Source organism: Balaenoptera acutorostrata, chromosome 2 (assembly GCF_949987535.1).
Source record: "Balaenoptera acutorostrata chromosome 2, mBalAcu1.1, whole genome shotgun sequence".
Taxonomy (NCBI): domain Eukaryota; kingdom Metazoa; phylum Chordata; class Mammalia; order Artiodactyla; family Balaenopteridae; genus Balaenoptera; species Balaenoptera acutorostrata.
The window spans coordinates 7,101,171-7,117,159 of NC_080065.1; the positions used below are offsets into that span (position 1 = coordinate 7,101,171).

General features: G+C 42.7%; 1 protein-coding gene across 3 annotated transcripts in view; it reads left to right on the forward strand.

The window, feature by feature from the left end:
• ADAMTS16 (ADAM metallopeptidase with thrombospondin type 1 motif 16) overlaps nt 1-15,989 on the forward strand; it is a 157,481-nt gene that overhangs the window by 36,973 nt on the left and 104,519 nt on the right. For all 3 annotated transcript variants that reach the window (XM_057540804.1, XM_057540803.1, XM_057540806.1), the window contains exons 4-8: nt 3,621-3,903; nt 7,471-7,670; nt 9,115-9,198; nt 11,393-11,552; nt 13,057-13,162. In XM_057540804.1, coding sequence (XP_057396787.1) covers nt 3,621-3,903; nt 7,471-7,670; nt 9,115-9,198; nt 11,393-11,552; nt 13,057-13,162 — 833 coding nt within the window. The remainder of the gene's footprint in view (nt 1-3,620; nt 3,904-7,470; nt 7,671-9,114; nt 9,199-11,392; nt 11,553-13,056; nt 13,163-15,989) is intronic.

Below are 15,989 nucleotides of genomic sequence, written 5' to 3' on the forward strand. Positions count from 1 at the left end.
TGGCCTTTTCTGAAGCCTGGTTAATAATCCACCCAGCTTACCTCCCGGTGGTTACTGTGGGCAGGTGTACACCAGACATTTTATGAGCTACTAAGTAAATATTCTCGATTCAGTAAAGAAAAGCTTTGATAAGAAGAAAACATTAATCTTCCACAATTTACCTAATCATTTAAATAAGCCTGCAAACTAATAATGCAGCAAGATTTATTGCAAGATTAATGCAGCAAGGAAAATGGAGTAACTTTTTTCTTGTATTTTTCAGTATGTATTGCTTATAGAGGAATATCAAAATATCAGTCTTATCAGTTATTTCATTCTATGTGGTTAATGAAATAGGGGATTATTTAAATACAGAATACTGTAGCTCAGACTAAACTATAAATGAAACAAGCATAAACACTTGACTACTTTGTTAGTGAAAATTCAGAAGTCTTCCAGAGGCAGTTAGTTCTCTCTTGCCTGCGGATCTGGTCCTCTGGGCCACCCAGGATGTAGCCTTAAACCCAGGGGAAAGCAGGAGGTGGTTTTGAATCTGGAACAGCTGCCGTAGAACACAAGTGTTTTAGGGGAGGAAGCCAGAAAGCCTGAGGCAGCAGGCCAGAAGCAAAGCTGTGTTTGGGGTGATGGTGTTGGGATACACCCACACACGGGCTTCGGAGGGATCTCGTACTGTAGAGTGAAAAATTCCCCAGAAACACCTTGCATTACAGAAGGGAATCAGAGATCATCAGGGTGAAGTATGATATTTTACACTCTTTGTTTCATTAATGCAGCAAATATTTTTGCTTCTGGAGGCCATGTATTTTAAATATATATTATTGTTAAGTCTTACAATCTTGTGGCAAGTAGCTGCCTTTGTATCCACTCCCTAGAGGACAAAACAGCACAGAGAGGTTGAGTAAATCATCCGAAGTCACAAAGATCATGTTAAAAACGGATAATAAATGCTGGGTGTCTGACTCATCGGTCTGTTCTCTGCGAGTCCACCCAGTTTCGCACCAGAGATGCTGAACATCATCTACTCTAGTGAACCCACAGGAGCTGATCATCTTTTCCGGGTGATTTGAAAAGCAAGGGATTGTTTGCGTATCAGAAAAAAATTTTTTAAAAGCAAAAAATTACTATTTTTTTTTTTCAGTTTAACATTTCAACTAGTTACCTTAAGTAGTGTGCAAAACCTCTCTGGGGAGTGTTACCACACAAGGTTGAACATATCCATGATTGCTCATGCGACTCCTGGGTTAGTTTAATTGCCAAAAGGATGAAACCCAACTGGCTTTAGCTATTATTTAATTCCATCCTAAGCTCTTCCTTGATAGAACTGCAGACTTTAAAATATTGTCTATCCTAGTTTAGTTGATAGAGTTCTAGGCCAAAAAGATTCCCAGGGCATCCATGGAGATCACCAAAGAGCCCCCCCACCTCCTCCTCCTCCTCCTCCACCTCAATCCAGAGCATAAATTCCAAGTATTTCACCTTTCCACTGCTAGCTGGCATTTGGGCCCTGGGAGGTCTACACCCCATGGGGCTGATGGCATCATTGATAGTTTACCAAGTTTACCTTCTCTTACCTCTTTCCCACCAGCAGGAACACCATGGCCAATGTTTAATCTCTGAATGTACGATAAGCCTGGTCGCCCCTCTCTTTTCTATCTCCACCCCCAACCCTCCTGTCACTGAGAGGTGTATTTGGCCCTTTCCCAAGGTCTCAGAAGTGCTTCTCCATGTCTGTCATCCTACACTGTACAAATATTCAGACCCGTGCAGGACAACTCAGTCCACCACAGAACTTTATTTGGTGCGCAGTGATGGGCACTAAGCCCCCCCAGATGAGAATCAGACTCAGGCTCCTAAATCAGAGGCACTCTTAGAACAGGCAACCAAGCATCAGTGTCTTTGAATACCCAATAAGGGTCTAATCAGTGTCCTAAATTATCAAAATAACTTGGAAAAAATCAGCACACATATAAATACTGTACTGGAGAGTTCTAAATGATAGCTGGATAGTTCTGTAGGAGTAATTCTTTGTATTCTAAAATTATAAAGGTATTTTAAAACATTTAGAAGGATTTTAAAAATTAATCTGTAATCCCATGATCCAGCAATGCCATTGACATTTTTTTAAAGAAAGGATGAACAGAGTTTAAAAACTTGAGTAGTGCCTAAGGATGTAAAAATGGAAGTGGAATCCCCCTCTTGCATCCCTCTTCCTCGATTTCCTCTCCCTGAACATAACCAGCATCAACAATTTCTCATCAGTCCTTCTAGGAAAATTCTTTAAGTGTAGATGCACACTTTTAAAAATGAACACATTTGGAATCCCACTATATACTTTATTATACACTTTTTAAAAAATAACAACTTCTGGGACCCCTACAGTATAAGCCTTAAACTTACAGGTTTTTAATTTATTCTGATTTTGTTCTAATCCTTATACTTTGTTTCCCAGGTGACCTTGAAAATGTTATTTAATCAGCCTGATTCTCTATTTCCTCATCCATAAAAGGAGGAACATAATGATACCTACCTCACAGAATTGCTGTGAGCGATAAATAAGGTATAATATAGAAAATGTTGGCCATAGTCTTAGGAGCTCACACACACACACACAAATGTTTAGTTAAGATTATTAACAGGACATAATTAGCTGGCCTTTTTAAATCATTATGTTCTTGCCAAATATATAAATGTACTTTTAAAGATTACCTTGAATTAATTGGTAAACCTTTAAATTATTTGTTTTAATTATTTTTTCATTTTGTTTGTATTTTTTATGCTATTACAAACAATGATTCAGTTATACATTCACAAATACTTATCAATATTGGGGAAGTGTCTACAAGAAGTATTTGGCAAGAATTCCAAAAGGGTAAAATCCTAGAATTGAATTATACATTTTCAATGTTGATAGATGTGGCAGGTCTGGCCCCAGTTAACCCTTTCCCAGTGTCACTGCCTGTTTGTTCCCATTTCTCCTAACAATTATCAAGTTTGAAAAATACTTGTCACTCTAAAAGGCAAGTCTCTCAATTTTCTCTCCTTTAAGATATTTTTGTCATTGTTTGTGCTTTCATTGTCTGTTATGCTGTACAGACATTTTTCGTGTTTTTATCATCAGTTCTTTCCTATTTCCCAAATACTTTGCTTAGAAAGACCTCCCTGATTCCCTAAGAAATTCCTTGTGCTTTCTTCTGGATTAATTTTGTCGAGTTACACTTTTATAGAAAGTGTCACATTGTATTCAAGTCTGAATAGAGTTTTGCTACTTACTATATTAGGATTATAATTTTATGTCTTTATTTGGGAACTCCCCTCACCACCTCCACCCATATTAATATCTAGGGTTGTGTGCTTTCTTCTCCATTTTTTGCTTTAAAGGACCTGAACTTAGTATGTTGTGCGCTCTCTTTGCTCCTGGAGTCGAGTCAGGACACCTCCACACCAGTGTCTCTGCAAGGGTGCGGGTGGGGAAAGGGCTCAAGAGTGGGGCTGTCCCATCCCTAATTCTCAGCCCCCTGTGCGACCCCTTTCAACGTGTGCCCTCAGTGGCGGGGACAGCATGTTTGTGAGCAGATAACACAACAGTGATGCACATTTCTTTCTCCCTCTCCATTTTGCAGTCAGGCATGATAAGAACCCAGGAAGCGGACTACTTCTTGAAGCCCCTCCCTTCACACCTGGCAGGGAGCCCCAAGGACTCTGCGGGGGGTGGGCCTCCCTCCCACATCCTGTACAAAAGATCCACCGAGCCTCGGGATCCGGGGTCCCACCAGGTCGCGATGATGGAGAGAAATTGGCGGCCGGAAAACCGCCAGCTCTTACACCACGAAGATCAACCCCCGCGCGGTGGCTTCAGCCTCAGGCACCCACAGAAGCTGCATTTCTGCGGAAGACGCAAGAAATGTATGTAAGGGAGATTCTTTTTAGTATTTAACGATTTGGACATTTCTGTAAGCCGACGGAGTATTTTGAATTTTCTTCAAAGTAGTCTGCCCTAGAGGTGAAATTTTTTGACTACCTTTGCTAAATTTAAGTGATGATTCCAAAGCAAACCCATCAACTGTATGTTCAGTTTAAAACATCTCTCCCTGGTAGATGCATAGATAATGGTAGATGTTTTTTGTTTGTTTGTTTGTTTGTTTGTTTTTAAAGAGTTGTTCCCTGGGCAGATTAAAAGACAAGATGCTCAGAAATGCAGAATCCACCAGATGTTTTCAAAAGAACCCTGGCATGTCTGCCCAGTAATTCTGTATTTTTGAGGTCTAGATTTATTAAAGCTCACATGCTTTTCCTGCTGAGGTGATTTGTCCCTATGCAGGTTTAAACACTTCACTCACCACGTCAGAAGACAGAGTATGCATGACAAAATTTATCTGCAATTTATCACCAAGGCTTTATCGAAGTTCTTTTTGTTTGTGTCATGAACATTTAAGAATAGATGTGATATTTACATTTCATGTAGGAACGTCTCACAAACTCAGGAACAGGAGTTCAGTGTTTTCTGGACTTTTCCTCACTTCCTTCGGCTTTCCCCTCAAGCATTGCTTTCTTTAGCAAACCTTCCCCAAGGAGCCTCTGGAAAGCCCATCCTTCTCTGCGGCTTGGTTTCATTGGCTGCTAGACCCAGCACCCTCAAACAGAGGTGGGCATGTGCAGGGTCTCCGTAAATACTATGGAGAAGAGAGGATGACCCAGAATCACTTGGCATCTTCGATAAAAGAACAAGTACCGTTGACCTGTCAGCACCTGTGCGTCATCTGAACTCATATTGTCCTGTAACTAAGTCTCAGGCTACCTTCAAATGGACTTGAAAAACTCAAGCCAAATTACTAAGAGTGAGCTCAGTCTTAGGGGAGGCAGCGGGAAGAACAATGTTGAGCACAGGGAGAGGGAACGGGAGGCTGAGGAGGTCGGGGAAGACAGGCTGAGCGGGCATCAGAGCAGGGCACACTGCCCAGCAACAGCTTCCTGAGTCTGCGCAGACAGGGAGAAGCTGGGGGAGGCGGCGGGGGCGGGGCCAGGCAGAGATGGGCGGGGCCAGGCCGAGGTGGGCGGGTCCAGGCCGAGGTGGGCGGGGCCAGGCAGAAGTGGGGCGGGACCAGGCAGGTCCGAGCAGGGCCAGGCAGAGCGGGACCGAGGGGAGGGACTCAGGCACAGACAAGGTCAGAGCCAGGATGGTGCTCATGGGGCTCCTGGTGAGGGTGTAGTCAGAGTAGGACAGATTCCGTGTGTTGGGGACAGAAGGATGACCAAGCACCTGGATCCAGGCAGGAAAGATGGGCAGGGCTGTCTTCTCCTCTTTGACAGGCCACACCAGGGCCTGAAGCACATGTTGCAGTGTCTCTGATCAATCCAGCAGAGATGACCATTCTGGAATGAATATGACCCTTTCATTCTTATCTGGAGGTGATCAGAGTCATTCAGGCCAGTAGCCCTAAGGCACAGTTGTGCATACAGGGCAGTACGATTATTCTGTTTGGTGCGGCTGTGTGTGCACGTGTGTGTGCATGCATGCACATGTGCAGGTGTATTTACTTCCACAGATGTTTCAGAATCTCAGTAGAGGGGGTTGGTTCGTGAGAGGCAGTTATTTGAAAAACATACTAAACTGTACAATAAGGTTTGTGTTTGGAAAATGGAAAGAAGTAGCCACTGTTTTCATAATAAAACTAGAAAAAAAAAAGTGCCACAAAATGCCACTTGCTGGTGGGCAACATCAGTGGTCGATCTGGTGCTGTTTGACTTGCCACAGGTTCTGTCCCCTCCTGCTGGGCACATGGCAGTTCCTGAGTGACTGGGGGCCCTATCTAGCAGAACGGACACACAGCACCTCCAGGATGAGCATTTAATTCTCGGGACTCAGTTACTTGTGCAGGATAGTTCCATGTTGTCCATGAGGCTTTGGGCGTCCCTGGAGGAATCCTGGTCTTCTGTCTCAGTGGGGTTCACACTACAAAGATTCTTCCCTAGAGTTCAGAGAATGAGAGATTTTTCTGTGTGTTTAGGCATCTCTCTGTGGAAACGAGCAGACAAAAGCAGATTGATTTGCTTAAAATCAATAGTGGTTCTGAACCTCAGACTCATGAGCTAGCTTGCTACTTCTAGCTGCAGGCTTCACAGGTGGGTTTTGAGCTGGGACTCACGTGTTTGGGAAGATGCTGCAGGACCATATTGATGGGGGAGTGACTTGTTTTGAGGGGCTTGTCAGAGCCCTGGCTAATAAGATCACCCCCCTGGTGCTTCTACCTCTGTTCTAATACTGGGGGCCTGGGAGGCTGCTGTGCTCCTATACTGTGTCCATTTGCACCCTGTTCCTATGGGAATTAAGACTAAGGGCCCTGGGACCGCACTGCCAGATCTGAAATCCATTTCCAACACTTTCTAGGGAGGGATTGTGAGAAAGTTACGTTCATTCCCCATGCCTTCGTGGCCTCACTCCTACCCATGGCTAGTGTAGAGAATGAATATGAATGAGTTATACATAGACATCTCTTAGGGTGGAGATCACATCTGTGCATCAGTGTAAATGGCGCATGTTGACTGCTTATTAACCTTTAGCCAGTGTAACTGTTATCCTCCGAAAGGTTCATCTAGGTTTGGAAGTATTTTAGCAGAGAGAGATAAAATGCAACGGACATGGGAATCAATCAAACAAAAGAGCATGTTCTAGCAGCGTGTTCCATGAATAGAGTTGGCATAGCTTTTGAATTAGTGCCACCTAAATATGTGGATATTTTGAATCCTACTTTCACCTGAAACCATTCTAACCACATTTTCTGAGGCATCCACTAAACCTAGTGATTTTTAACATAGTGTTAATTTACTGATTATTAATGCCAAAATTATTTTTAAATGGCTTACTCCAAGAGGACCGAGTATATTTTGTCTTTTCATTAAATTAGATAAATATTTGCAATACTTTCTAGGAAATGCAGCTCTGCAGTGAAGTGGATCTGCCTTGAGCAGTTTATAACCCATTGGAAATACTACAGACAAACCAGTTGTGTGTCTAGACATGGGAATCAACTTTAAAAACGATTAGGTCATTAAAAGTCTTCAAATAAGAACACAGTATAAGACAGCACTCCTTTTTGTACTTATTAGTTTCATTGTTTTGTCAGTAACTCCTTTGCAGAGCCCTGTTGAACAGATCTTTATGTTCATAGGCTTTGAACATCATGCTTTTAGACGCTAAGAGTTCAGAGCCAAAGTGATCTTCTTTTTGCTTTAAATCAGGACAAATTTATACAAAAGTCAATATAACAATGAATTCCATGACATGTAGACTATGCACACTTTACTTAAATGTAGTGTTCCACCTTAACACGTGTTTTGCATCACAGTTTTAAGGGTTTTATGATTCATTTTATGAACATTCATTTTTAAAATCCATTTTCTTTAGCACGAGTTCCACAACTGGTTTTGCGTGACAACTTTACATTCATTTCCTCTCTAAACGCCCCCCTGTAGACATGCCCAAGCCTCCCAAGGAAGACCTTTTCATCTTGCCTGATGAGTATAAGCCATGCATAAGGCACAAGCGGTCCCTTCTGAAGTCCCATAGGAACGAAGAACTGAACGTGGAGACATTGGTGGTGGTTGACAAAAAGATGATGCAAAACCACGGCCATGAAAACATCACCACCTATGTACTGACAATACTCAATATGGTAGGAACGCCCTTCTTGCTGAAGTCACGTGTGTAATTCCACCTAATGTGGGGTGTGTGTGTGTGTTTTGCATCCTACATTTATTTGTGGATTTATGTCTTGTACACAAGAAATATTTTATCTGTGATAACTACTTCACTTTTACTATGCGCCAATCAGAAGATCCTTTTTCAATCCTTCAGAGAATAAAATTCAGAGGATGAATAATTTGACTTTCTCTGTAAACCAGTAACATATTTCAAGTTTACTGATGTCTTCATTTATCAGAAATCTATAAGAGGATGCGGAGACATCTGAGTGCAGTAAATCTGCCCATCAGCATTATATGTGAGATTTTAGATGGCTGTATAGAAATACCCATCTTTTTAGGAATAGGAGTGTTCAAATATTGAATATGCATTTTTCTATCGACAAGAACAAGGAACAGTACTCCCTTTAGAAGGTCGCTGCAGAGAAGATGTGACTGTGGCAGCTTTAGTCATTAATGAAGAGCAGAGCAAGGTGTCTAAGCCCCATTCCACCCAAGTGAGACCTGCATAACAGAAGACAAAGTTTGGGGCCATCAAAGTGTATTTTAACATAGTTGTGATGACAATGTTTGAAAAATGTTTTATGTCCTACCTCTATAAACAGAGTGCCCCTAAATGTATTTCAACTTCCCATGATGTGGCATGGTTGCTATTACTGTCCTCATTTTTGGTGGCCAGACCCTCGTGGTTTATGATCTCCCAGGGAATTGAGGGAGGAGGTGACACAGACTGCAGATCTGTGACAGCCCCCACTGCAGGTCTCTGACTTGTGCAAGCGTTGCCTCTGTTCTGCAGAGCTTTTCCAGCATTTCTACACCCCGGTGCCAAATCATCTCCCTGCTGCTTCCCATGACTGTCGACTTGTCCTCGCTCATCACCCCATATGCCACTCGGATCACTCATTTTTACACCTGTGACCATCATCCCTAATGATAGTCACATCATCCTTCCCTGATCACCTTCTCGCCACATTGTTGTCCCTCTCTTTCTTGTATCCTCTTGGTCTTTTCCCAAGAACTTCTCTTATGCTTCTGGAATATTTTGCTAGGACAGCTTCAGGAGGGCTCGCCTGTGTATCATCACTATGAGTTAAAAAATAAAAGAAACAAAAAGAAACCTCCTTATGTCTAATGAGGACACTTACCAACTAGGAGGCCTGATAAGAGGTGTTTGATAAGAGGTGGAACCTGCCTCCACAGACTTCATTATTTTACTTCCAGGCACCAACAGTAAAGATCCAACAATTGGTGTAATTGGCTGTTAGATATTCCCATACCTGTCTAGCAATGTAAGAAACAACCTTGCTATGTCACTGGAGAACACAGGATTGGCCTTCATCTGTGGACTCCAGGCTAAGGGCTGGGGGAAAAGGGTACCATGTATAGGGACTGATGTGGATTACCTGTCCTTTTCAGGTGTCTGCTTTATTCAAAGATGGAACAATAGGAGGAAACATCAACATTGCCATTGTAGGTCTGATTCTTCTGGAAGAAGAACAGGTATTCTTTGAAACCAGTAGCTTTTTTCCCCCGGAAAAATAAATGCAAAGTAATGCTTTGTTTTCCTAAAATAATTGTTCAATGGATTCTTTACTTCTCTTTCCTTTGGGGACGAAAATGTTTTAATATTTTGTGCCTAATGCAATGAGTTTCTTGTCAGTTCCTGTAATGCTTATTTGGTTTTTTTGTGATTTTTGTGCAAGAGTAGTAAGAAATACTCATCTGATTGGCTAATAAGAAAATGGAATAGAAGAGCTACTTTAAATACCCTGTTGGAAATACACTAGGAATGCAAGGTGCAAAACTTGTCCTCAGCCACTGTGAGCTTTGAGGATGGAGATGAAGTGAGTCCTTTGATCTTTTGCTAGAAGACTAACAATGTCCTGTAACCCAGAAGTTAAATTGTACTGTGTGGCAGTGCACTGTTGTACTCTATTGCCTCCCAACTGCTGAGACTGACCTTCACCACCTTCAGTCTCGGGATTTTATTTTTATAGAGATTCTAGGATGTCAGGCACATTCCTCTCATTGCACACAAACCTCCAAATTATGCTGGATCTTGGGAGCAGTGGGGATAAGACTGTCTGTTGCCTTCATTTCAGAACCCTGTGTGAACACACAGAGGCACCCCTCCGTTCACAATAAGGAATCATGTGAATATTCCATGGCAGAAGTAAGGGGGACGTCTTAGCCATAAAGGGCTCTCACTTGTATTTTGCCCCAAGCTGGTCATTGATTGGACCTGGGGGAGTAAACCCTGGGTCCTAGTCAGGCACACTGCATCCAATTTCACCCTTGCTGACATCTTCACAGAGTCTCCTGTTAGCCACAGTTGTCTTGTTTATGAAACAAATGATTTTTAGATGAAATCTGAGATCATTTATGAGATCTAAGATGCCTTCAGATTTTCAGGTTCTGGGATGCTGCCCTCTTTCCCTGCGGGATGGGGCATGCACGGGCAGCCCTGCTTCTAGCCTGAAGAGTCAACACGATACAACTCCATTGTCTTTTGTGTGAGTGTGTCTGCAGAGGGGGTGCTGAACTAGCAGGGCTTCTCAGGTGACAGGTTAATTATTCTTTGTATTAAAACGTTTCACCTTGGAACTCATCCAAGCTGCAAAGAATAAGCAAGGTTATCGTTTGATCATACACCTGTGTTAACTTTAATTAATGCAGTTTTCCTGGAAATCACCCGCGGAAGAATGTAAGGCATGTCCCAGGGTTGATGTACAGCATTTAGCTTGGGTGCATTTGACTCTCTGGAAAGACACAATAAACATTTAAGGAGAAAACATAGTGACTGAGAGATGCAATTTCAAAGCAACACTCTGGTCATGAAAGCTTTAAACAAGTTGTTGTCCTGAAACTGAGGTATTTAACCTGGTTTTCTCTGACCATCCTTAGGAAAATATAGCATACCTATAAATAAGCTTTAAAGAACTCATCTGCCTACCAGCTTTGGGAGAAGTTCTTGCCACCCACCCCTCCCCCCCCAGTTCTTCATTTACCAAGACTTCGGGTAGCCTTCACTCTGATCTTTCACTGCTGATCTATTAGAACTTGGTATATATGGATAAGGTTAAATGTCATCTGTATAGTTTCCTTCTAGTTCCAGCCTATTTGCTAGAAATAAAGCTTTGTCAGTTGAGCTGCCTCTTCTCATAAACACGGTGACTCTGTAGCAAAGTGACTTAATTTAACACTGTAATAATAACTCTTAGAAGAGTTACAAATTTGAAATCTTACTTGCCCAACTTGGTTATGAAATAAACACAACACCATCTGGGTGTGTTTTTGTGTATGTGCAAAGTCTCGTGTAAACGATTCTGTTGCCTTATGTAATTTTGCAGTGTTTTATGAAGACTTTGAATGCAAACATTTCATGCACAGAGGTCATCTTCCTTGGGTCATTGAAATGTGTTCAGAGTCAGCAAATACATCCGAACTGTTTTGGTACAGAACTAGAGAAATAAACATGAGTGTCCACACTGAGTCTGTACAGGTTTTATATATGACACCCTCCTTTGGATTTTAACACATAAAATGGGTAAATTAGTTTCTGTGCCATCCAGATCCACCTGTGTAATTGAATCCAAGTTAGTGCTAGTTTGCTGTGATGACAGGGCCAGTAACAACTGCATGACAACATGTTTTCTTCCTGTTATCTCGGGCTCCTGGTCTGTCTCCTGCATAGCCAGGGCTAGTGATAAGCCATCATGCGGACCACACCTTGAGCAGCTTCTGCCAGTGGCAGTCTGGATTGATGGGGAAAGATGGGACTCGCCATGACCATGCCATCTTACTAACCGGCCTGGACATATGCTCCTGGAAGAATGAGCCCTGTGATACTCTGGGTAAGACCCTCTGCCAGGGTTTTGAGAAACACGTGTGTGCTGTGCGCCTTCAGTGGCCTAAGATATGGAGTATTTTTGCCCTCATTCCGAATCTGTAAGCTGTAGCTGCTGCTGGGTGGAGCTGTAAGGAATAGACTCCCTTCCCTGTATAAACTGTGGCCAGAAAGAAAAGTATGCATTTATTCACCAAAATCAGTTCTTTCACAAGAAAAGGTCTCTCACAGATTCAAGAGCTTCTATCTCTTCTAATTTAAGAAATAATTTCTTCCATTTCTTCTTCCAGTGGTGCGAATAGGGTCAACAGATTCAAGGGTGTCTCATTCTATGAAAAAATAATAATACATTTATGAATATTTGTAGAGATACTACAACAATATTGGATTCCTCATTTTTCCATTTCTCTATGAATATCTCAATCTTAGCCATTTTCAACATGTTTATTGGGCTGGGTGTGTCTTGGTGGTATTTTATAATATGATAAAAGTTTTTTTTTTCCTTTTCCAAATAGTGTAAAGCACAGTGTGCTACTGACCAAGGCTCTCCTGGACTTTTTTTCCTAACTCTCCGTTTCTTCCCAAGATCTTAGGGAGGAAGGGTCTTTATTACAAACACATTCAGATAAGACTTGTTTTAATAGAGGTTAGTCCTGACTACTTGTTCCCAGAAAGCCCTGAGTACAAGGTGGGCCCTGGGCTGCCTCTGAGGGCTTAGAATTCAGGAGGTTCCCACCCTGCACACGAGAAGCTCGCTGGGCCTAAATTGTACAAATAATGCGCTTTACACGGAAGACTTGCTTTCATTCTGGGGGCCTGGAATTTTGGCCCACTCCAGGCAGGGGTGCTATATGACCAGCCCCCAACCAAAGGCCAGGGCTTTGAGTCTCTAATGAGCACCCTGGCAGGCAGTGTTCCCCTAGTTGGGGGAATTAAGTCCATTTGTGCTACTCCACGGCGGGAGGAAGCCCTGGAAGCTCGTACCTGGTTTCCCCGGGCTTCTCCCCAGGTGCTTGTCCCTTCTGCTGATTTTACTCTGTATCCTTCCATCCCTATTAAATTACACCCAGGAGCATGATGGATGCTGAGTCCTGTGCACTCTCCTCGAAAGTCCTCCACCGTGGAGTGGCCTTGGGGACCACCTGACACCCACTCTCTACAGCACTTTTTCTCGGGCTTTTGAGAACACAGTTGTTTGTAGAAAAAGGCTGAAATTCTCCACCTGCAGGGAATCCCCTCTTCAGCTTTGCCGCTATTGTAACCTGTAACTTGAACATTACATAGAACCATGGATTGTTTTCCACGAAGGGAAAACAAACCCCCTTCTCCCACATAATTCAGGGCCCATTATATGATTGTCCAAGGGTTTCCTGTTTCATATTTCACCTGACAAAGATGAGAACCAAATTTCTCTAAAGGACAGAGGTAAACACACACACGTGACACACCCTCTTTCTTTATTTTACTACAATATTGCTCCTGTATGTTCTTTTGATCTTTATGTCCTGTAGGATTTGCACCCATAAGTGGAATGTGTAGTAAATATCGCAGCTGTACGATTAATGAAGATACAGGTCTTGGACTGGCTTTCACCATCGCCCACGAGTCTGGACACAAGTAAGTGCATCTCCCTGGGAGGATGGAGCCTGGGGTCCTCTCCGGACTGGAAGATTGTCTAGAGATGCTGGTGCAGTAGCTCAAGCCTGTGAGGGGAATTCACACATTTTGCAGCGAGAACGCCAGTAGGAAATGCTCACGTAGGCACTTCTGTTTTATTTGAGTGTCTCGTCGCACACATTCTAAAGCTGTGGCAACACACATGTTTGCACTTTCCTCGCTCCCTTCTTCCCTTCCTGCTCACACATGTGCATACAGTCACAGACTACAGACTCTTCTGTCTCTGCTCCTTTGTCCTGGGTTTTAAACTTGGTCCTGTGGGCTCATCTCATTCCATGGTTAACTCCTATGGGAGGATTCCACGTGACTGAAGATGGTAACAAGCCCGCCCACTGGTAACTTACTATTCTCAAGTTTGCGTTCTTATATCACTTTCATAATTTGTAGAGATGGGTTTTGACTGATGTGCAGAGTTTGGGGCGTACAGGGAGGACAAGAGATGCAGCCTGGTGGGAGCTGGTTTGCCTCGCACATCCCCACGTTCCCACCATTGTCAGTTGTGAAATGGGGCAGCATCAGGGGGAATGGGGAACCCGGGGCTTTGGCACAGATGGATAGACACCGATGCAGGACAAGCAGCTCTCAGCAATGGGTGGCATGTCATTAGGAGTATCTTTTTAAGTGAGAAGCTTACCTTTATTCCTGTAGAATGAAACACTTCTGTCTGTTACTTATAGTAGCTATTATTCTTAAATAAGATTTCTTTGTCTAATAATCTATAGGCTGCCTCACTTTGACGCACCATCGATTTAAAAGAAAAGTTTTTCTCAGTGGGGCCCACTTGCTGATTTCCTTCAATTGCCCTGATTTATATCAGCATCAGCAATGGTAACACAAGTGTTTTCCTGCTGGACTGAAACTGTACTTGAAGCTTCTCCTAGAAAATACACAGCCAGGAATTACAGCTTTTCTAGTATCACTTTCATCCTCATTTTATTTGCAAATTACAAAACTTGCAGAAGGCAACGTTTGTGATTTGGTCTCTGCAAAGTTGATTTCTCCATCCCCTGTTAGAAACTGGACTGAGGCCACTCATGTCATCCCGACCTGTTCAAAGCATCTCTGTGTGTGTGTGTGTGTGTGTGTGTGTGTGTGTGTGTGTACACATGTGTGCCTGCCCTTAATGGGCTCTCACAGAGGCCCTGCAGACTTTGGCTCTGTGTGAACTGATGACCTGAAAGTGAAGCTTATATCTTATTACTGATCCCTTCATCATTACAGGTAATGATTGACTTTTTCAGTGCCTAGAAAATTGCACCTACACTTTACAAAGCTTTCAGTTAAGTCATAATTGTAAATAGGCTGCTAGAGTTAAAACTTCAAAAAAACTCATTATTTTAACGACATGGGGCTCTTGCTGTCCTCTGAAGCATACCTGAATTTAATTAAACAATCAAAGCAAGAAATATTTAAGTCATCGAGGGCTGAACAAATCAACATTAGACAAGCAGTTGAGATTCAGGCCCCTGGTGCATCCAAGATGAGGCTCCAGCCTTCCAGTCAACAAGTATTCGTGTTTGCTTTTATTTTTTCTTAGAAGTCAACTATTAATATTTCCTTTCATCACGAGGGATGGGTGTAAATGGAAAAAGAATTTCTTCCAAACAAGAGAAAAGTGTTTTTACTTGCAAGTGAGAATACAGATGGGAGGAAGGAAAGGAGCTCTAGATTTGGATGCAGGCAAGTCCCACTCCTAATAGAACTGACCTCCAGAAAATGATCAGCTCCTTCTCCAGTACCTGCTGCTTAGAGAATATTGTGCAAGAGTCAGAAGGACTGGGAGCTCTGAGCGTTTGATGTCACCAGTGAAATAGCTTCGGATCATATTGAGGAAATAGGAAATACTTGTGGGAGGTGTGCACATAAAAAGCACGTGCTAATTGCCAAAATAAGTGATCATAATAGTAATAATAGTAATAATAATAATGCTAATACCTGCTCTTTGTGGAGTAGTTTCACATGTAACTCTAAGCCTGGAAACCCCTGGGGATGATCTCTTATCTTCCCTTCACTAGCTGGGCAAGTAGGCTGGGCTGAACATTCAGCACAAGAGGCGTGGAGGAGCTGCAAGGGGTCAGAGGTGAGCTGAAGGGGGCGTATTTCTAACACGTGGTTAGGTGTGGCAACTGCATCAAATGAGAGGGGCCGCAGCAGGGAAGATTCAGCAACTCAGCTCCGTGCATTTCAGGTGAATTGAAAACAAACACATTTATTCAGTTTATTCATTTAATAACTATTATTACTTGGAGAAGGAATCATAGGTTTAATGCACGGATCAAACAGCATGCCTTCCTCTTATCCTTGGCAATGTGCTCTAAGCAGAGTCAATTTCTGAGTTCTGTACCTTACGAATTAAAAAATAATTCTACATTTATTAAGTTGTAAAACATCCTGTTTCACAGATGAATTTTACTTCTTCAGTTTGGTTTACATTCAGACGACATTATTAAGGTGGAGGAGTGCTTCTCTGTGCCTTCCAGCCATAGGTTTCCTAACCTTTAACTCAAAGAAAGATTCAGTTCATGCCCAGCTAGTTTCTTCTACGAGGTTCAGTTCTTTTTATCCTAAGACATCTTGTGGTTTCTACTGGAGAATCTGACCTAAAAATAGGAATTGCTAAGAACCAGTGTTTGGATCTGTGTTGGGAAGGGGAAACGAGGGACTGGAGCTGAAAGCGAGGATGTGTGCTTTCCCTTAGTGTGTGGGACTGAGCCAGGACTGGTGCAGGGCCAGTTTCCTGCTTGTATTAAATCACTTGTCACAGGAT